Below are 23,550 nucleotides of genomic sequence, written 5' to 3' on the forward strand. Positions count from 1 at the left end.
CGATGGCCTTAAAATATAGGACAGAATACACGAAATCCAGTGGGGGGGGCTATATATGATGCAGATGGGGGAGAGATATAAAGATGATTAAGATATAAGATATTTTGTATGAAATGCACAAAAATTCAATAAAAATATATAATAAAAACAAGTTCATATAATCTAGAATACTAGCCGTTTTGATTCTGACACTTGTAGTTTAAGAATCACAGGTTTGAATCTGTTTATTTTGGTTTTTTGAAGCATTTCTGACGTGTTTCACAGCCTGTATACAGAGCTAATTTAAGAATATCATTTTAGAGAAAAGAGTGATAGATGATCTTCATTTCATCTGATAACAAAATCTTATTTTATGTACAAATTTAAAAATATTATCATAGTCATTTTTTAGGAAGAAATATCCTGCATTTTAATTTTATTTCTCTGAGGAAAAAAATTTATCTTTTAGGTTTTTAATTTTAAATACAATTAAATTTTAGACTTGTAGTTTGATTCCTCATCTTTGAGGAGAAATTTCATCACTGAAATGTTGTTTAATATTTAAAATTAGGGTGGCTTCTGCTTTAATTATCATTGCTACACATGTACACACACACACACACAGAGCCTACAGGGTCCATTTAGTGTTGCTCATGTGTACATGTGTTTAGGGATGACCACTTGGGATTGGATAAGCTATCAAAAAAATTGTCCCTGGAGAAAACTGATTCTTCCTCTCTGAGCAACTAGAGGTGGACTTCATGAAATTTCTACCACCCACATTGGCTTGTCAACTGGTGTTGTCATTATTCAGATCTTGTCTAGGCAACCACGTTGTTGTGATTCCATGGGTGCAGATTCCCTGTAAGCATAGTATACTATGCAGGTAGTATCTGGAAGATACTATCGAGTAGCATACAGTACTCATGTATGAAATTCTCAAAAAAATAAAAAGTTTGAATTAAAAAATAGGACGGCATCAAGAAACTCAGCAATTGAAATGTAAGTGAAAATTTTAAGGATTTTATCGTTATTTAGAATCTGTTGTGAAGATGTGTCATAGGAGAACAGTAAGTGTAAAGAAAGCATAACTCTTTAAATTCTGGTCAAACATTTTTTTTTCTAAGTGACCTCTGCCCTGCAAAATGTTGCCTGAACAAACTGCAAGCAAGCAACTTGGAAAACAGAGGTCTCATAAAGAAATCAATTTTTAAAATACAGATAAATTGCAGAAGCAATCTCTGATGTATTTCAGTCTGATCTTAAACTATTCAAATTGATAAACATTCTAGAGCATATTAGTTCAATGTTATTTTCTACCATGACTATTTTTTATGAAGGTTGGAAGTAACTTGTCTTTAATCGAATACTACTCTGTCAATTAGCAAAATTTACTGAGCATCTACTATGCCTTGAATCTGATGCAAGGGGCTGGACCACTGCAATCTTAGTTGCTAACACAAAATAATAGAAAAATTTGGAGGGCACTGTAAGATTGCTTCTCTTAATCACAATGTCAGAGACTGAACTTTCCCATAACTCTCATGTGCTTCCCATAATTTTGTCTTAATACCCAGAGACAGAATACAAAACTGTAACATCCAAAGGAAAAATATAATTTAAACCTTCGGTTTAAAAAGTAGTTATCAGGCTAGAGAGATGGCTCAGTGGTTAAGAGCACTGACTATTCCTGAAGAAGGCCCAAGTTTGAACCCGAGCACCTACCTGGCAGGTAACAATCGTCCTTATCTCCAGTTCCAGGAGATCCAACACCCTCTTCTGTCCTGTGGGCACTGCAGGAAACAGGTGCACTTACATACATGCAGGCATAACACTCATACACAAGAAAAAAAGGTGGTTATGTAAGGCTGAGGGTGTAGCTCAGTTCTTAGATTGCTTGCTTGGCATGTATGAAACCCTGAGTTGAATCCACAGCACCACATAAACCAGGCATATGCCTGTAATCTGAGTACTCAGGAAGTAGTGGCAGGAGGAATAGAAAATTGAAAAACAAAAGTTAAGGTCATCCCTGTCTACGTAGCAAGTTCAGGGCCATCTTGGGCAAAAAAAGAAAAGAAAAGGAAACTTCATTTCTTTACAAAGGTCTGAGGAAGAAGTAATAAGATACCCAACTTGAATCCATTGTTTTTTATTGGCCCAGTAACCACCATTCTCAGCATTCATTTATTTTTAAATTATTTTCAGAGAGCTCAAGTTAATGAAGTTGTTATGTTATATTAATTGTACATATTGTACAATAATCAAGACATTAGGGAAATTTTGTGAAGAATTTAAGTAAGTATATTTTTTCAATTTTTTTATTATTTTTATGTGTACGAGTGTATTGCCTGCATGTGTGTAAGTGTACCCATGTTGTGCAATGCCTGCAGAGGTCAGAAGAAGGTGTCGGATTCCTCTGGAACTGGAGAATTACAGATGGCTGTTAGCTGCCATGTGTATACTGGGAAACAAACCCAGGTCCTCTGCGAGAACAGCCAGTCAATTCTCTTAACTGCTGAGCCATCTCTCCAGTTCCGTAGGTATATGTTTTAAAAGTAAGATTTCTTTTTTTTTTTTTTTTTTTTTTTTTTTTTTTTTGTCTTTTTGAGACAGGGTCTCCCTGTAGCCCAGCTGTCCTGGAACTCACTATGTAGACCAGGCTGGCCTTGAACTTACAGAGATCTGCCTGCCTCTGCCTCCCGAGTGCTGGGGTTAAAGGCATGTGCCACCACACCCTGCAAAAGTAAGATTTCTTAAAAAAAAAAAAAAAAAAGTAAGGTTTCTGCTACCATTTTGAAAAACGATTTCAAAGTCTATCTATGGTTAACACAATTATTTTACTAAAAGGAACAAATATTATCTGGAACAAATATTATTTAAAAATCTTACAGCATGCATAAACACTTCTCTATAACAAAATCATATTACAACATATGCTTGAACAATTGAAGATAAAGAGGTACATGAACTCTAAAAATAACGGAAAAAAATCCTCAAACTTTATTTCATTGATGTCGAAATGAATAAGACAAAAACTATAATGTAGTCAAGGGAAGAAAATGTACTTTCTAAATATCCAGAGTGTCTGTGGATATATGGTTTTGCTTTTAAGTTTGCTTTGATTTTATTTGTTTTGCTTTTGAATATTAATTACTACCCTCAAAAACATCTAAAAATTTAGCTAAATATTCTTTGTTTTTAGGAGCTCTCAGAAAATGAAGTGTTTGGATCTTATTTCTCTGTGAAGTCTTTCTTTTGGAGGGTAATGTTGAAATCTTTTAATATTAATATTCTTGAGTTTTGGTTCTGGATAGTAATTTTAAAAGTTAAATGTGAACTAAGAAATCACATTTTTAAAACAGGCTCACAAATACATGCATTCATTTGCCTTATTTATTGACTTTTTTTCAAGCCATCTCAACAACTCTTTTCTTCACTTAAAAACAATGAAACTTTGACTTTTAGCCAAGGAACTAGCTACTTTTCTTTGGGGTCTTTTTACCCTAACTGCCCAGCCAATTCCTACCATCTATTTTTATCACACCATCCTCTGAAAAGGTTACCCAATTTGCAGATAGGGAATCGGGAGGCAGACCGCTCTGGCTTCTTCCATGCTGAACAGGGACGCAGGGTGAGGCAATTGGGGTACCCCTTCAGTGGGTCTATCTAAACGACTCCTAAATTGCATAACTCCTGTCTGTAAGGGGGAAAGAAAGTCCTTGATTGGTGATGGGAGGAGTTGGAGAGGAGGGAGTGGGCATGGATTTAACCAAAACACCTTATATGCATGTATGAAATTCTTTGAAAAACACAGGTCTTTGAAGTCCTTCTTTGTTGGAACAACTTTATTACAAATGTTGAAGCACTGAAGTTTCAGAGACCTTCTAGGAATATTGTGGCTCTATATAGAAAGTAAACTAAGACTCTTTGTTCCAGTCTGGAAAATGGGATTATTTTCTGCTCCATTTCCAGTCAAGAAAAACATACTCTTATTGTAGTGATCTTAAACAACACATATAATAAATCTACTGTAGATAATTAGTGCTACTTCTTTGAAAAATGTGTGATCTAGTAAACATCAACTCTGATTTAAATGAAAAGAACATAAAAATTCTACAGAATCCTTTTAAAATGCCATTGTAATTTAATGTGTGTTCCATGACATCATCACGAGCTCTGTCATCCATTTTTTCTTTTATGTAACTGTGTTATGCTCTACGTTTACTAATTTATTACTAATGTCCTTCAATACTTTGCCTTTAAGACTGTCCTTTGTGTGAAAACTCCCACTTGGCCCATGATTTTATAGAAATAGGCATTACAGTGAAAAATGTTACATTCTTAAGTCTTTGCTATTTACCTTTCTTGCTTCCAAACTATTCACTATAAAAAATTATGTTTTCTTCTTTATAAGTCTAAGATTTGTTGCAGTGTCTCTTGAGCACATTGTCATGTTCCAGATGACATCAGGCACTGACCAGTAAACCATTGTAAGCCACATTCTCTCATCCCTGCCTGCTCCAACATAGATACACGTGCTGTTTGCAGCCCTTTTTGTGTGTGGTGAGCTCTTCTAAATGAATATAGCATCTCCATTTCCTTTCTACTGCCTTCATAGAGACTGTCTTCACTGAAGTTACTCTATACCTTTGCTGAGATAATAATTGTTCCTCCTATATATTGTCCATGGATATATAGGCTGAATTTTTTTGAATACTTAATTAAAAAATGGCTTTTTGTTTCCTTGAGAGCAGAATTGGGGGCATTGTGTTGAGTTTGTTCTTTGTGCAACAAACATGCAAGACAAGTAGTTGTGAGTCAAAATTTGCTGCTTATTTGAATTATTACCCTTTCCATAGTTCCCATTTTAAGGGGCTCGTTCAACATCTTTTTACTTTGTTACTCCCAAATTAGTCTTCCACTTATCAGTGCTTTCAATCTGGTTCTAGTCTTCCTTCAGTCTCTTGAAGTATTTGATTTTAGAATAACAAATATTTAGATTTAAGTGGTAGGTTTTGTACCCAAGGTACAGTGAATACCTCTACTCTGGGCACTCAACACCAAATAGTGACGTATGAATTTCATCAAAGGCAGACCCATTAGGGATGTTTATTTTACCAGTGAGGAAATTAAAGTCCAAAGAAGTACTGAAGGTACTTCAAATACTCAAAAGTACTTCAAAGGATATGATTAGGACCAACATTTTTTCTCTCTGAATGTCATAAAAAGAAATGTTTGCTACATGGAGAACATATAGCAATGAGGCTTCTGTTCCGATCGGTGATCAAGGAAATGCCCCTAATAAACAGCGTTGCTTCTTTATTAAGGAATTGCTGAGTTTGATGTCCCATTGACAAAATCTGAAAATCAATAACCAAGTCTAGTGGGATAAATAATAGGCCACATATTCACACCAAAGTCACTCTGATAACTGGCCCCACAGCTCTCTGTTGGTATTCTGATGAGCATTTTAGAGAAATATGTGAAAGGATGTTTTTCCCTGAATATATTCAGATATGCAAAAGAGATACTAAATAGCTCGTATAAAATCCTGCATGAAGATTCTACTGTAAAAAAATGTTCCTATAAAACTCATGACTTTGTAAGCTAACTTAACACATAAAGGAGAGGCTGCAAAGATGGTCAGATAGTAACAAGCATGCATTGCTCTTGCAGGTCCTCTGAATTTGGTTCTCAGCATCACGTTGGGCAACTCAACTGCTTCCAGTACCAGGGTATCCGACACTTTCTTCTGCCCTCCCCAGGGTTATATTCATGTGCACATACACACATGCAGAAACACACCCACACATAATTAAAAATAACCTTTTTTTTTTTTTTTTTTTTTTTAAAACAGGGTCTCCCTGTAGCCCAACCACAAATCAAAACACAACCCCCCAAAAATTAAAAAAAACCTTTTTTTTTTTTTTGTCTTTTTAAGACAGGGTCTCCCTGTAGCCCCAGCTGTCCTGGAACTCACTATGTAGACCAGGCTGGCCTTAAATTCACAAAGATCTGCCTACCTCTGCCTCCCAAGTGCTGGGATTAAAGGCATGCCCCACCATGCCTGGCTTTAAAAATAACTTTTTAAAAAGATTAATAAATGAAAGAAAAAATGTTAAACGTGTTTTGTGAGGGGAAAAACTTTATCATCTTTATTATCATGATCAGTATGTGTGTTCAAGAGGTATCAAGTGAGTTAAATGAGTCAAAATAAATCCTACTGAGAGCTTGCTTGGCTAAAATGTCAGTCCTTATTATATCTTCATTTCTTGAAAGAGAAATAATGAAAATAAAAGACTAAAGTGATACAGCACTATTCTAATTTCTAAAAGTGTAACATTTATAATTCATTGAAACACCGTATCTCAGAACACAGAGAATTAAGCAGTGGATACAGGATACCATGTTTCTCCTGAAAACAATGGAAATTATTTGAAATCAAATCAGATTACTCCAATTAACTCAGAATTTTATTAAAGACTTTTAGCTTCCAATTAAAGAAGGGTCATTTAGAGGAGTTCTTTCAAATATTTAGCATGCTATGTTTCTTCCTAGTGATCGCTGCTGAACACACATCTAGACTCTGATAGCAGAGTTAATTGAAGAAACCATCTTACAAAAGGATTTTAGCAGATTAAAGAGCAATTAAAAATTTTTTAATAGAAAGGGCTGGGATATGCCAAGACAAACTCATGTAAGGGTGGAGAAGAGGATTACGACAAGCAAAGAAGCATATGTAGAAAAATACAATGGAGAGTTACTTCAGAGCATGCCTATGGGTAGGAGGAAGACTGAAGACAAAGGGAAAGAGTAACTGACTTTAAAACAAGAATGTGATTCTGTACTCGAGCGCTTACATCATGAACAACTCAAGAACATACTATATTTCCCCAAAAGATCACAAATTACTTCTACTGTTGATATGAAAATAAGACTGTCATATTTATAAGTTTTAATTTAAAATTCTAAAGAAAGGCTCTGTGAACCAAATCAAGGACTATTATTCCTTTCCTGTATCATTGGTAAAAAATTTTAGGTTCTTTTAATATTGTGATATGGTCAAAATAGAAATAACTTTCCACTACAATATACTTTGAACAGCCTGGTAAGCACTTGAGAACTTTTATTTAGCCAGAAAGTTACAGAGGATAGTTAAAACACCTTAAAAGTAACTAACTTCCTGGCACCATAAATTGTATAAAGAAGCAATAAAAATATGAAACAGAATTTAAGGATAAAACCCAGGAGACTTTCTCTAAGGATTACAGTGCCAGTGAATCATCCTCTAAGTAAAAGGGTTTCGAGCTCTATTATTAAGGGAAACACTTCACACTAGGCTGCACAAAGCACTGGGGGAGCTTTCTGTAAGCAATCCTGCTTTGAGAGGATGGATGACTGCAGAACAAATCTACTTGTTGGACCTGATCATCTAACTGCAATTCAGTGGAATAAATGCTATGGGGAAGGGAAAAGATAGAACATGCCTCTGTCTGGGGTTGAGCTAATAATTGCTCCACAGTCATTTTTGCAGCACAAAACAGTCATCCTAGGCTGTCATTATCCCTTCTTTGTAGTGGCCTGTGGATCATTTGATTAAATAAAAGCACGTGCCACCTCTGTGCTGAAAATAGAGAAAAGAGCTGACTCCACATGCAGCCCATTGTAAACACACAAGCCAGGCCTTTCCCGCAGCCTTGCAGTGTCTGTCTCATTTGGAAGGATTAGGATTTACACAGGTAATACAATCCAGGATAACAAAAGCCAAGGATTATTTGTGCATATCAAGGAGAAGATTGGACTGTGTCCTCAGTCACATGCTAGGTCTACATAGATTTTGCTTTTATTTATTTTTAAATCTTAGTATAGACCAAGAAGATATATCCTGTTATTATTCAGTTCTTTGAGGAATGGAATTAGTAAATTGTATTAGCTAGAAGGTGAAAATGGAAGTTTTGCTTGTTTCTATGCTAGATTCTGCCACTTGATCACCTTATTGATAGAGGACAATGTAAAAACAGTTAACTTTCATCTTGCTTTACTGAATAACATGTACTAGAGTAATTCCCAGCCAAGTTACTTCCTTTAATCCTCTAATTAGCCTTTCTCAATAATCTATATCTAGGATATATTTCATCTAAATAAAAATCAAAGCAATTTGAAAAACCTGAAGCAATAAATCTTTTTTATGTGTCATAAGCTTCTAAGGTTGTATATTTTTAAAAAAAATGAAATATAGGGAAAGGGTAAATCACAGATAAGCAACCCCAAAACAAACACCAATCCTGGCAATCTCTACACATTTGGCTTTGAGGTTTTAGCCTCTCTTTACCTTAGAGTAAATGGCCGCCACAAAAAACATGTAGGGTATGATTAAAACACGGCATTTAATAGATGTTCAGTAAATGTTTCTGTGTGACCTACCATGCCTCAGACTATCCTAATTTGATTTTTCCTATTGGTGATGTTATCAAGGCCAATGTTTCTCATCTCTTCCTAACATAATGCTGTCATTTAGAAATTTAGTAGCACCTCTAGAAATCCTTAATAGAAACTTTCAGATCTACCTTGATGATTTACTTCCAAAATCCCCTGTTCAGCTCTGTTTTTCTTAACCTGTCTCTTGCTGCTCATGGTTTCAGTAGGTAAGGGATCTTTGTGAGTTCTTCATTTGATTTGGTTGTTTTTGATGTTTTGTAGGGTTTCTTTTTAATAGTAAAGGCCATAAAGAAGAGTTTATGTGGGACAAATTTTCTCCATTAATCTAGAGGTCTTTAAAAATCATTACAAAATATTTATTCATGGGTACAAGGGTGACATGATCATTTCTTTTGTTTGTCCATGTAGCATCTATGTATCTTGAGTCTTCTGTCTTTGCATCAGAAAAAAAATCTTCAAAATATTGAATAGTATCATATTTGGAAAATTATTCTTTCTGTGTTTATTTTTTCTCATATATCTACTAACAAAGCACTAAAACCATTTAAGAAGGGCCTTTCACTTTATAGCCTTTGTGCTGTGGTATCATCCTCCTGAAACCAAAATGGTGGTTGCATACTGTACAGTTGCATTGGCATTTACCTCCACGGTGCTACAAGAAATTTTCTGGCAGTGACTTGAGGAGCAAAACCATAATTTTAAATGATATTTTTCTAAAGAAACCATTTTACACGCTGATCAAAATGAGGGGTGGAGACTGGCTTGCAGGTTTCCCATACAGTTCTGATCTTCATTCCCATCCAGACATGCAGCAGGCCTGCTCTTCCTGTCCTGGGCTTCTACAGAGCAGAGCTTCAGAGCCCCTATTGTCAAAATGCACAAGTAAGTTCAACCAATCAGTTCATTTGTTTTCTCTGAGCTTGCATGATCTGTGAATTCTGAGGGCTGACTTCCTGTACTGAAACCATTTCCAATCTTAACTCACTTTAGACATATGAAAACTAATCGTAATCTTCAATTTTTTTTCAAAAAATAATGTAAGCAAACTAATATTCTCTTTAATGTGTCAACTAGTCCTAAAATCTAACAATACGTATTAACAGCCAATTGCTTCAGATTTTGAAATTCATGTTATTATCTGATATCCTGATATCCTGTATTAATTCTAAATGTGAATGAATGTTCCTTATGAGAGTGACCCTCAAATACTGACATGTAGTAGAATCATCAGAGCACATATAGTAAAGACTCTTCTCATAAAAACTGAATCATGTCCAATGAGGATCAAGCCCATGAATTTGAAGACCTGCTAAAATTTAAGAACTACTGTCCTAAAGGTTCAAAGACTATTTTTTTCATTGACAGCATGGCTGTTGGCTTTCATGCCGATTTAGATTATCTTTTTATTCTTCCTCCCTTTTTCTTTCTCTGACTAGTAGAATTCTAATTAAACAAGCACTTATCTGAGAACATTAACCTTAGCTAACCAACTACTAGGTATAACTTTGTTGAGGGTCGTCATAGATCTGTTTAGTATTCCTTGCTCTTTAGGTGCTCAATAAGAAGTTTTGGTTGACTGATTATTAGTACTATAATTAATGTCTATCATTTATATGTATTCTGTGAGGAAAATATTAATAAAAGGAGGTAATAAATTGCATTTTCATGATTAGCCAGTTAGGTTTGTACTTCTGTCTTTAAATTGCCCAAATATCTAGAGTAAACTGCCTTCCTGATCAGTAGTAAATTTAGAGACATGGCTAAAGAATGGGTTTAAACAGTATAAGTAATACCTATGCCAGAGAATGGATAATTTTTATGATTATATTAACTAGTAATAGGTGTTAGAGCATAGGTGAAAGCCAGCATCCACATGCACCATGTAACTTTTTTATGTGTATGAGATTGTCTGCCTGTGTGTGTGCCTGAGGTGTGCAATGCCCATAGAGGTCAGAAGAGGGCATCAGATCCCCTGGAACTGGAGTTAGAATGGTTGTTAGCCACTATACAGGTGCTGGGAATTGAACCCCGGTCCTCTGCAAGAGCAGCCAGTGCTCTTAACTGCTGAGCCAACTCTCTAGCCCCAACACCATGTAACTTTTAAAGTAGGGGCTGTCATATTGAGCAGATATCAGAACCACCTAGATGGGTCCAACTCCCGTAGTGTGTGATGCTACTGAACTATTAAAGGACCAAAGAGTCTGAATTTCTGATAAGTTCCAAGGTTGCATTGATGCCTCTGCTCTCACAAATTTGCCATATAAGGAAACAAACTTTTGGAGCAGAGCAAGTGACTTAGAAGGTTCCGTGGAGCACCATGGTTAGTAGATGTCATCATTTTTCTATTTATCCATGGGATTATGCTTATCACCACTCTTTCAATGAGTTCTCCACAACATTCATTTTTAAAAATAGGTAGGAGTAGTGAACTATTTTAAGCGAGTGAAGTTCTTCATACAGGCACACCAAAGGTTGTTCTTCATATTCACGGGCCATAAAGAAGTGTTTTGAAAACCAAACACAAGAAAACAGAGTCCAAGAAAGGAAACAACTACCCAAATCACCTAGAAATTGCTAGAAAGATATTATTATAGTCTTCTCTTGGTGTCATGCTGGGGAAACCATTTCAACTCCTCCCCCCCCCATGAATACCAAGCAGATCTAGAAAATAAACCTGCATAGCATTTACATATATCCTATGTACATCTTCCAGAATACGTCAAATCATTTCTAGATTAGTTATACTAACTAATACAACATAAGTGAAATTAACTAGTTATTACACTGTATTGTTTAAAGAATAATGACAAGAATAACTCTGTACATGTTCAATACAGAAGTATTTTTTCTGAACATTTTCAGTCATTAATTGAATCTACAGATGGAGGACCCAGAGATGCAAAGGACCAGCTGTGCTTAAGCACCTGTCTTTTCTAATATGAACTGCCCAAGCTTGCCTAATCCACTTTTATCTCTTAAATTTATATCAACATTTTATTCTTCATATTCTAAACTAAATGTGTATCTGTTTAGTGATATGCAGTTTATTCTAATTATGAACTTATCCAATAACATTCTCAAATGAATTATAGAGTTTCTTTTTCAGACATGTACCATTTTGAACAAAAGATATTGAAAAAGAAAATTATGTTTTAAAAAAATTCTAATTTATTTTCAGAACATTTTTATTCTTGTTAGCCCATTTCAGAGGGCACTTTAATTCCCATATTCATTCTCTCTGTTTTATGTGATGAACTCTCTCCTTGCTCCCCCTCCTTTGTTTCCTGAATTGCTTAAGAAATATCCATCTAGAGTCTAGGAAAGCATTTCTCTACAACCAATGGCATTTGGCAGAGACTGCAGGGAATGTATTCTTTCTCCTCCTCATCTTATTTGTGTTCTCTTGCAAAAGAAAAGGGAATGAGGAGAGCAAACAAGTAAGGGTTTCAGATGTGTTACTACTACAGAAACTACCCTGACATTGTTAACTGAACATGTGCAACTCAGGTTGCACCCAACTCCCATTTCACTGTCAGGTATGACTTTTGCTTCCAGAGAATATGTAGAAGGCATGTTTCAGTAAACTGAGCTATTGTAAATATACATGCACTGATATGATAGAAGAGTATGAAGTGATTTCCTAAATTCACCGTGTAAGAAAAACCCTACTGTAATGTTATTTCTAGTATCATCAACCCACTTAACCTGAGAGTACATTTTGGCACTATTATAATTTAAATCATGATCATTTTTAAGCCTGTAAGAGAATGTTTGTCCTAAACACCTATTTTGTGAGACACTCAAGACTAAAAGCCAGAAATTCTAGCTTCTAGTCACATGTCTATCATTTATTAGGCCAAACACTTGGTGCCTCAATTATACATCCTTAAAATGGGGCTGAGGATTTGCCTTCCTACTGAGGGTTTTAGTAGAGGCCAAATGATGTACATATGCACTCTTTGAAATTTTTAAAGCTCTATATGAATGGGCAGTTAGTTAACTTACTGGTCTTTACTAATGTAATTATTTCTGCTTCTTGCTGTAACACGCATTTTCTTCCCTTGTAATTCATATTCCTTAACACAAGTTTCAAAAGCAAAGTCCAAACCCTTTTTAGGCACTGCTGTTAGGGGCAGTCTCAACAGCAGCAGAGGTTGTCAAATCAATCAGTCAATCAGTCAAAATCCATTGGCATGGCAATGAGTAGCATGCAATCCTAGAACAAACAAGCAAAAGTCCTCAGCCATATCTTGGTGCAACAATTTCCAAACAATCATTTTGAGAAACCCTTTCTTCAAACAAAATTCAGTGTAGAAACCTAGTATGTAAAATAGATAGAAGCAGAGTATCTTAGTGAAGTAGGCGGTGTTCTGTGGAACTGGCATGCACTTTGGAACCTCTCTTGCTCAGCTGAAGACTGCTCCTGAAGGTCACAGGCCAGGAACGTGCTGATGTTAAGAAGACAGAGCCACTATCAATGTTCCAACTTTGCCATTCAATAAGTCAGGGAAATATGCAGTGTGTTGTTCCAGAAAGATTTCCATCGAAATATTTCAATTAATACAACTATTGTCTTTTGAAAAACTTAGTTTTTATTTTTCTAGTAAAAGCAACCTGAAATACAAGACTTTTGATGATGACATGTAAAATGGCTATGGTGTTATTGCAGTATGGAAAAAGATACGAGGTGAAACTGGGGGAGAAATGTACCAGATGGGCTGAAACTTCATGAAGCTGATAAAGAAGGGATTAGGCAGAATATAAAGTTGATCCTTAATTTGTAAGTCGAGGACTGAATTTCTTCATGAAACAACGGTAGGTGGGACAAACAAGCTCAGTAGCAGAAATGATCATTTCACCGTCCTGCTTGATACTGACTGCAGATTGAACATATTTACTGTTTACTGTACCTTCTCTGATTTGCTTTATATGCCATTTTTGTTTTTGTTAAGCATGTTAGATATATTAATAGATTTGCTAGTTTCAAATTTTTGATTTTGTTCACTAGCTTGAATAATGTGATTTAGAATTGAGCATAATAGAGATTATTAAAGAAAATGCTCAAATATTTGAATGAGAAAAAAAATCCAGAGGCATCTTTCCAATATAAAAAGCATTTTTTGACTTAAATAACTGTAAAAATGTGTGACACAAGCTTCAGGCATAAGCAAGGTGTCCTGGGTTAGCATATCATTTAGCTTTGTGTTCTGTGGTAACTTAAGTAGTTCTTTAGTGAGCTGAAATTCTGCATTCCCCAATGCAGTAAGGAAGCTTTGAAATTATCTAAATGTAACTTTCAACTAACCTTACAACTAAAAGTCATCTGCAAAATACATTTAACATAGAAAAATAACTCCTATAACCATAAATAATTTTTATATTAAATAGAACAGTATAGATGTGGCCTTTGATATTTGTAATATTTATTTTGGATATATTTTGACACAGGCATCTTTGACACAAGTGCAAAATTCTTTGGTAGTTTTGAAGTATGTATATCATGAGATGATAATTTTATAATTTGTTAATAATTTTATAATTAACACATAATACTCTATAAAGTAATTAATTGTTTTGAAGTTTCCATATAGCCCCAGCTGGCCTGGAGCTCACTATGTAGTCCAGACTGGCCAAGACCTCAGGGAGATCCGCCTGCCTCTGTCTCCCAAGTGCTGGGATTAAAAGCATGTGTCATTGTGCCCCGAAAAATGAATTTAACTTTTAAACACCTTAATTGCTTAACTTTTATTCTTTGAAAAAATTGTAACAGGGAAAAGGGCCAAATGAATGACTGGAGTTTAAACACAGTAAGCTAACTCACTTTTTCTTTGCCAAAGTTTCAGACCCAAAGTTTACGTCTATCAGACCAGCACAGAAAATCACATCTGTGGAGAGGAATAGTCAGCATCACGTTGATCGAGGGGCGGGACCTCAAAGCCATGGATTCCAATGGGTTGAGTGATCCCTATGTGAAGTTCCGGCTTGGCCATCAGAAGTACAAGAGCAAGGTAGCTCTCGGTTCCGTCTCTTGTGCTCCTGTCACTATTAGGAAAGCACTGACTAGTTAGTAGGTATGCTTAGGAGATGAAAACACTGGATACTTTCTCAAATGCTTAATATGGCTTTGGAATATCATGTCAGAAAGCAAGACTATCAGTTCTATGATGTTCCCTCCCTCCTTCCCTTCTTCCATCCTTCCTTCCTTCCCTCCTAGTTTTTTTTCCCCTTTTTCTTTCCTTAACATGCCCCCATTCAGACAGCCACAGATGCTCTGAGCTCATGATTGTAATAGCCGTTTAGTATCCAGGAGTTTTCAAATGCGTTTAGGAATAGCACGAGTCTCTGCATGCCCCTCTTTCCCCTACTGTAGAAATGGAATTAAGATAATACCTGCCAAAGCAAGTTACTGAGAAGACTAAATGAATATATTTTATACAGAAAGGGCTTAGAATACTACCATGCTCATAATAAATACCCAAGTAAATGCTAAAAGCAGAAGGAAGGACAGTAGTAATACTTGTGGAGTAACAATTTTATTATTTGTAATACTCTATTAAAAATATTAGTAGTATGTCATTTATAGAAATAATAATAATAATGGCCATGCTACTATATTTTTGGCCTATTCTGTCTTTGTTATACCCAATTAGAGCTGTTCTCAGTTTTCACAGTGGTATTCACAGACAAATGGTTTCCACCCTGAATTCAAGATCATCCTCCATTTTGGTGGGGGTTCCTTGGCCTTAGTGTACTCATTTTCATGCAAGTTTGATCAACACCCTCCCTAGCTCCCTTCTAGCCCAGAAAGTCTTCATCAGTGCTAAATGTAGTTCAAAGGATCACAGAGCTGAGTCATTACCAGGCTGTTTGCTTATCATATTGAGTGTCTATATGGAAGTTTTGGACATCATTTTTGAGCAGAAGGAAATTGTATAAGAAAGGCAATCATAAAATTGAAAACTGAAAAGTTCATCTCTTTATAGGCAGATAAATAAGACAGACTACATTCCAACATGCCGTAGGAGTTCATCAGAGCCCAAGAAGACATTTTAATTATCATACCTTTCATATAGTACCATTTTTTTTTCACCAGGAACTTAAGAACAAAAAATAATTTAAAATAAAAACAGGCTTATAGTCAAAAAAATTTTTTTGTCTTTTTAAGACAGGGTATCCCTGTAGCCCCAGCTGTCCTGAGACTTACTCTGTAGACCAGGCTGGCCTTGATCTCACAGAGATCCATTTGCCTCTGCCTCCCAACTCTAAGATTAAATGTAAGAACACCATGCCTATTTTAGAATTTTTATGTATATAAGTGTTTTGCCTACATGTATAAGTGCACCATATGCATGTAGTGCCTATGGAGGCCAGGAGAGGGCATCAGATGCCCTAGAACTGGAGTTATAGATGGTTATTAGATGTCATGTGGGTGCCAGGAATTGAACTTGGGTCCTCTGCCAGAGCATCCAGTGCTCTTAACTGCAGAGCCATCTCTCCAGCTCATTAAGAACAAATTTTAAAGTGGCTCCTTCCAAAAATAGATTTACCTATGACCACTTCCATCTTCTCTCAACCTGATTTGTATGTTCTAGTAGGCATAAAGCATTACTTATTTTTATAGTTCTAGTCTTTAGATATGAAGTATGAAGCCCCACTGTAGACATGTGTCTCTCTTTGCTCTTTCTGTCCATGATCTATTACAGATTAATTTCAGATTATGAACTTTAAAATTGTGATTCATTTGCATTACCTTTGCACATCACATACTTCATTGCTTTCAAACTCTACATTTGAAGATCTGTCTGTCATGCATCAAAAGAGAGAAGGCCATTGCATCCTTTTTTGTTTAAAAAAGAAGGAAAAGGGAAACAAAAATGAGTGTGGCCTAACCAAATGTTGAAGGGAATTTTATAACACATCAATATCAGTAACTTTGTTCATTACGTCCAGCATCTTCTCTGAATACTTGTAGTCACAAAACTGCAGTTTAGACATCTTTTATTGCATATGCAGCATGAAGGGCATATACATGCAAAGTTTCTTGTATATAAAATGTAATAATACAGTAGTATTATAACACTAAAGGAAAAGTTTGCTAGACTCCGACAAAACAACTTGCTTTTATCCTCCTGCTCCCACAGAACTCATTGCCTATTTTTCTTTTACTTCAAAAGCCAATGTGCTGGGAAAATAGAACGGAGACTCTGAGAATCCTCATCTTCCTTTATTATAGGATGACTGACTATGAGTTCTGTCTTCATCCATTAACTGTCACTAGGTAGAATAAATGTTAGTATCTGAATGAGTAGTTAAACTGACAGACTAATTTTTCTATGTAATTGTATTACTCATATGTTCTAGAAGATAGTCAAAGGGGTGACTTTTAATTTCTCTGGACACATCATTAGGGTTTGTTCATAAATAAAAATGTCAGAATTTTGGTGACTAATTTCCTTCCCACCACTCCCCGGAATCTATGCTTCAACTAGTATAGAACGTGATATTCTAGATAGTGTCTGAAGTGCTCATTTAGGGTCTTGAGTTATATTTTGAATACTACTGAAAAGATTATAATAACTTTTTGTTTTTCCAGATTATGCCAAAAACTTTGAATCCTCAATGGAGGGAACAATTTGATTTCCATCTCTATGAAGAAAGAGGAGGAATTATTGACATCACTGCATGGGACAAAGACGCTGGGAAAAGGGATGATTTTATTGGCAGGTTTGTGAAATTTGGTAATTTTTGTTTACCATAGAGAGGGTAGAGTTTTTTTTTTGAAAGAATATTTTCTTTAAGTCTGGTTATCGTCAATGATCTTTGCTGAGATTTTTTGGGGGGATTTTTGTGAATTTTTAAAAATTATTTATTTAATAACCACATGATTAGAAGAAGCACTTCATTACAGCATTAACATATTCAATAACAATTTCCACAGCAAAGATGTATATCTTTCAAAATTGGCTGTAAATTTTTAGGTTCACAGTTGAATTAATACAGTTATACAATACTGTACTCAGTATAAACCCTGTAAGACATAAGATTAAATGAGGTTTTGACCTTTAAAAAAGATCTCCAATTTCATTTTAAAATATACTGTCATACACAAAAAATCATTTTTAATGGTACTAATGCTTAGATGTTTGCACACGCGCCTCTAATCTCTATGTATCTGATTATTACTAGTCACAGTCGGTTACTTTCTGAGATCTGTGGCACCTGAGAATGGATATAAAGTCATCAGGTGGATTTCAATGGCAATGTGTATGGTCTTAAACACCCCAAAGCAAAGTATAACCAAAGATTAAAGTGATCAATATAATTCTTTAAGAGTCCGTGTGTATAACTGAAGGCTACATAACAAGAAACAGTGCCAGACAGGAGATACCTTCCTTTGAGTTGTTGGCTGGGGTGGCCCAAGAGACTCCAGACAGTAACCCAGCATATAACTGGGAAAATGAACAACAAACCCCAATCTTATCTAAAGGAATATTGGCAACTGATTGCTGGTATATGAGGAAAAGCTGATCTTCCTAAAACAAGGCACTCTAGATAGGCTGACTAGATTCAGTGGATGGACAAGCACTGGGGAAGGGCTGGAGGTGCCAACAACACAGAGGACAGTAACAGAGATGACAGACTATGTGAGCTCCAGTGGGGGAGTGGGGAGGCTATGGGAGGGTGCCATTTAGGAAGTGGGTATATAGATGAGCAAGATTGTTTGGGAGGTTCTGTATGAAATACATAAAAAAATCAAAAAATTTTAAAAATGCGTTATAAAAATTTGCTTCATGTTAATTAGTAGAGGATCTTTGTTGTTTTGAAGAAAGGAAACTTTCAATTGTAAAGCAATAAACTAAAAAAATTGATTCAAAGACTGACCAGTAGGTGGCAGGTTTGCCTAGTTGATGGTTGGGGTATTCCAGTTTGACAGCTAGAAATTTTCTCCAGATGTCAGAATTATTGTGTACAAAAGTTATGGGAGTTGAAAAAGAGGAATTTCATCTGATATGGGACACTTAAAGGAAGAAAGAACACATTCATATTCTGTAAAGTGAACTGAGATGTTTATTTTCATGAAGAATATTGTGGCCATAAAATGCATTATTTCCTATAACTCCCTACAAGGTAGAGGATCTTTATAATCTCGTAGGAGTTCATAAATCTGTAAAGGAGTTCCTGAGTTTTAGTAAAGGGGCACATAAGTAAGACAAATCCATGTTAATCTGATAATACAGCAAAAATGTATTCTGAGGCTCACATGACATTTCTCTACAAAGTCAATATTATTATTTGGAGTGACTACTTGAATTATATGAATTGTGTTCTGATTACAAAGCCTATTTTTATATTTTTGGATAGTTATGTATGTGCATTGTGACAAAACACTTGGAAACTTGCCAACATTGAAGTAAAGCATGATGTACAGAAAAATTTAGTAGTTTAAAAAACTTCCTTCACTGTAGTTTATAGGAATTCCAAGTCATGAAACTTACAGTCCGAAGAAAATCCATACATTCCCAAAGTAAAGGGAATTTTATTCTAAAAGTCAAAACAAGAATCCAATCCAACATGCTTGTCTCTGCTTTTAGATGATTCCAATATGTATGTTTGAGCAGTAGTTTTCACCACGTTTATAAAATGAGAGGTTAAACTTAGCTTCAATGACCATTAATATTTTACTTGTAAGTGGGACAGCACCACTGTAGCCTAGCACTGTACTATACTTTAATCCTCTTGAAGGTAGAGATCTTTATGGCATGTTGCCCCTCAGTAAAATACTGCTGTCAGAGTTTTCTGAAAGTTCTGTTTGGGTGCATTTGGTGTCTACCACTCACTTAAGTCACGGTGTACATCTGCTCATCTTTAATGCACCTCACTACACTGACTGTTGGCTTCTCCCTCATTAGGCGATGAACTCCTTCAAGGAGCTTTAGCATCTAGCTGTTCCTTGAATGATTAATTCTCTTTCATAGTTGATAGCAACACAGTTATATTTGGTAATCAGATAATAGAAGTAAAACTTGCCCACTCATTGTGTTCAAACTTTCTTATATTGGCAAAAGAATGAAGGGAAATATGCTCTAAAATGCCTGACCTCCACTCTGGCTACATACTACCTGAAGTCTTTTTTTAGCCTCTTTTCTACTTTTTTCATAGTGACAAATATCCTTTTATGTATTTCATCCTTTGGGAAGAATTTCCAACTTTGGAAATCATGAAAACTTCAGAAATCACTTGGCACTGTCTTGTCCCTTACTTAATATTATGAGCTCTGAGGCAAACATGGTTTTCAGAGAGCAGGACCTACTTATTCATTTCACCTTGTTTCCCATGTTTGTCCATATTGAAACACATTTTGAGACTAGAAACATATTGAATAGAAAGCCATAGAAAGTACTTAAGGAGTTCAGAAATAATAAAAGTGATCCATTTTGTCATAAGCCAGATGCAATTGTCTCTGAAAACAATTTGAGCTCAAAAGTTTTTGAGAAAAAGTGTAGCACCAGGACTCTGTAGATAAATCCTAGAACATCTCATATCACTTGAACTCATTTTCACAGTGAAAGGAGTTAGTGTTGAGTTGTGAGATAATCAAAGATGGGCAGCAGAAACTCGCTGCATAATCTGGTGTTTAGCAGTACTCATTTGGCAGAAAAAGGCAATGATTATGGTGAATCATCATTTGAAGCTTATTTAATGTCCAGATAGCATAGCAAACTCCAATTGTCTAACTTTATGCTTATCAAGTAGTGTTATTAACACTACCACTGAAAGGTTACATATTATTGTGAGCCAGTGGCAAGCAAGTTGCACATATTTGAAGGTTCTGTGTTAACTGGAGACAATGCAGATTACAATATAATTTAATTCCCAAAACAGTTTAGAAGAGAATTGATTTGCCTTCCCATTAGTTTGAGTTCTCGGGGTAAACTATCATTGTGATCTGCTCTCTTTTTTGGCTAGCTGTGATTGAAGCATTCTATGTGTATATTGATTTAAAAAATAGACTCTTCTGTGTGTTGGCTGGTGATTGGTGAGTACATTTAAAGTTAGCCATGGAATACAACACTATTCTTTTAATGAATGACATAACTTTTTAGAATGAGACTCATTATACCTCAAAATAAGAATACTTATATAGCTAGGCTTGGTGGCACACACCTTTAATCCCAGCACTCAGGAGGCAGAGGCAGGTGGGTCTCTGTGAGTTCCAGGCCAGCTTGGGCTACAGGAAGACCCTGTCTCAAAAAGACAGAAAAAAAATAAAAGAATACTTGTATAATTAATTATATTTTTGGTATGCTATGGTTTGTTTGCTGTTCATTTTCTACATTGGACACATAATTTTTTGAAAATATGTTTTTTAAATGTAAATTCAATAATAAGGTTGGTTTGTTCATGATAAAAAAGAGACTATAAATTAAAGAAACATGTTCACATGAACACACAGCATTTATGACAGCATGCATAAAACTTGTTCAAACCCAAGACAGACAGGGCACTAGCATGGGTAGGGGAGGTGGGCAGTAAGTGCCAGTCCTTGCTGAAAATCAGTTGTTACTGATGGATACTGGAAGGGGGAGAGTCAGTTTTCATTACTGGTGTGATACCCTGTAGGTTGACCAGAGTTTAGGCCATGGACCCACACCCAGGAGCACTTGGGAGGCACAGATTGAAATTTATAGGCCTTTAAAAAACAATAGTAAATAAATAAGTAAATAAATAGATAAATAAAAACAGTAGACAATAATGGAGGACATGAAATCCGGGGGGTGGAGGGTAAGTGGGGGAGGCTGGGAAGGGGGTTCTGAACATGGTCATAATACATTGTTTGAAATTCTGATATCAATAAAAATTATTTTAAAAATACGTGGTCAAATCTGGAATGCTGAAGCATAAGTATTTTAACAGTGATTGTTGGTTTCTTTCATTTTCACTTGAACTCATAAAGTCAGGCTTTTGCCCCTGACTTCCCACTACACTGTTCCCATCAGGTCACCTATAGCCCAAGCCATTTAATCCAACGGCTACCTGACCCAGCAGCAGAGCTGGAACTGACTCATCATTTCAAGCTTCCTTACCTTGAAACACATTTTTCACTTGGATACACAGGATACCATACTGTTCTACTTTCCTTCTTTGCTGCTGTGATAAAACACTGACAAAAACCAACTTCGGAGGAAAAGATTTATTACACATAACAAATTTTAGTGTATTATCATGGGAAGCCAGAGCAGGAGCTGCAGGCAGAAACCTGGAGGGAGAAACTGAAGTAGAGACCATGGAGGAGTACTGCTTACTGGCTTGCTTGGCTACTTTTCTTATATAACCCAGGCCTACCTACCCATGGATAGCACTGCCCACAGTGGGCTGGGCGCTCCTATATGAATTAATAATTAAGAAAATGCCCCCAAGACATGACCAGAGGCCAATCTGATGGAGGAATTTCCTCAACTGAGGTTTCATCTTTCCAGGTATGTCAAATTGACAGCTGAAGCTATCCAGCACACATATGCTCCATGTTTTCTTCCTGCCTACTGCATGCTCCTTCACAGTCTCCTCTGCACATATTTTATTCAGCAGTCTTAGACTGTAGTTCTGGAAAGCTTCAGAATTCCTACCTTAGGTACCTTCTCTACTATGCTTGTTCTGGCAGTGGTGGCATCAGCTCCAGTGCTGTCCACCACTCTGGGCTGACAACCACTACTGTACAAGTCTACCCTATAGCTCTCCTTTCAACACAGAATTCTCATGTAGAGGGACAACTTTGTAAAGTTAGTTTTTTCCTTCCACCTTTACATGAGTTCCTTGATTTGAACTCAGGCTTGTAGGAGAAGCACCTTTACACAATGAGCCATCTCACAGGCCCAACAGTAAAATATTTAAGGTACAAATAAAATAATTTTACTCTTCTGTTCAAAACTCTTCACTTGTTTTCCATTATGGTCTGGTTGAAACTGAAGTCCTTACCAAGGGCTGCTGTGCTCTGCCTGATGTGTTCCTAGTATTTATATGTCCTGAAATGCTGCTATTTTAATTCTCCTGTCCTCCACCCACAGTGGACACTATGCTGTTCCCCAAACACACCAGACACGTTTTCTCCTCCACACTATCCTTTGTCGATGAAATTTTTCTTCAGTAGTTTCTTGCCTGTCTTCCTTTTGTACTTTTTTTAAAAAATTTTTAAGTGTTTAAAAATTTTTAATAATTACATGATTAGAAGAAGCATTTGATTACAGCTTTAACATATTCAGTAACACACTCCAGAGCAAGAATACATCTCTTTCACAAGTGGCTATAAGTTTCTAGGTTCACAGTTGAATTAATACAGTTATACAATATTGAACACAGTATGTCCTGTAAGACATAAAATTGAATGAGTTTTTTAACCTTTAAAAAAGAGGTCCATTTCATTTTAGAATATGTTGCTCTTTGCAGAAAGACTCATTGTTTTTGCTACTAACACTGAGATGTTGGCACATGCATCTCTAATCTGTATGCATCGGTTTATTACTAGTCATAATCGGTTACACTTGGATTCTTGGCGCCTGTGTATGTCTATAAAGTCATCAGGTGGATTTCAGTGGTAATGTTTATCACCTCTACTAATTAACACAACATAAATTTCCATGCTTCCTCCTCAAATATAATACATTTTTAAAAATTTGTTGATTTTTTTTTTGTGTGTGTGTATGTCACAGAACACCCCAAACTACCTTATTCAACCTTGCACCCAATTCCCAGATGGCACCCTCCAATAGCCTCCCTCCCCCTACTAGAGCCCTTCTACTCTGATATCCCTGGTACTGTCTGCTGTGTTGTCGACACCCCAGCCAATCCCCACTACTTGCCCCTCTGGTGAATCTAGTCAGCCTATCTAGAGGTCTTTGCTTTAGGAAGTTCAACTGTTCCTCATCTAGCAGCAATCAGTTGTCAATATTCCTTTAGATAAAATTGGAGTCTGCTGTTTATTTTCCCAGTTCTATGCTGGGTTACTATCTGGGAGTCCCTTGGGCCACCCTGGCCAACAACTCAAAAGAAGGTGTCTCCTATCTGGCATTGTTTCTTGTATGTATGTTTAGCTATGCATATGAACTCTTAAGAAATTATATTGGCCCCTTTAATCTT

The 23,550-nt window shown here is 36.1% G+C and overlaps 1 protein-coding gene across 9 annotated transcripts in view; it reads left to right on the forward strand.

Annotated features, from left to right (window-relative positions):
- Mctp1 (multiple C2 and transmembrane domain containing 1) overlaps nt 1-23,550 on the forward strand; it is a 407,885-nt gene that overhangs the window by 183,879 nt on the left and 200,456 nt on the right. For 6 of the 9 annotated variants that reach the window (XR_003848888.1, XR_003848889.1, XM_017797207.2 and 3 more), the window contains exons 7-10: nt 3,182-3,241; nt 9,223-9,300; nt 14,256-14,426; nt 17,012-17,142. Coding sequence is in view for 7 of the 9 variants with exons in the window: in XM_017797207.2 (XP_017652696.2) it covers nt 3,182-3,241; nt 9,223-9,300; nt 14,256-14,426; nt 17,012-17,142 (440 nt within the window). In the remaining 2 variants the exon portion in view is untranslated. The remainder of the gene's footprint in view (nt 1-3,181; nt 3,242-9,222; nt 9,301-14,255; nt 14,427-17,011; nt 17,143-23,550) is intronic. The other 3 variants (XM_008829333.3, XM_008829331.3, XM_029561726.1) reach the window with 2 other exon arrangements.

The sequence above is a fragment of the Nannospalax galili genome, unplaced genomic scaffold (assembly GCF_000622305.1).
Source record: "Nannospalax galili isolate Female #2095 unplaced genomic scaffold, S.galili_v1.0 scaffold173, whole genome shotgun sequence".
Taxonomy (NCBI): domain Eukaryota; kingdom Metazoa; phylum Chordata; class Mammalia; order Rodentia; family Spalacidae; genus Nannospalax; species Nannospalax galili.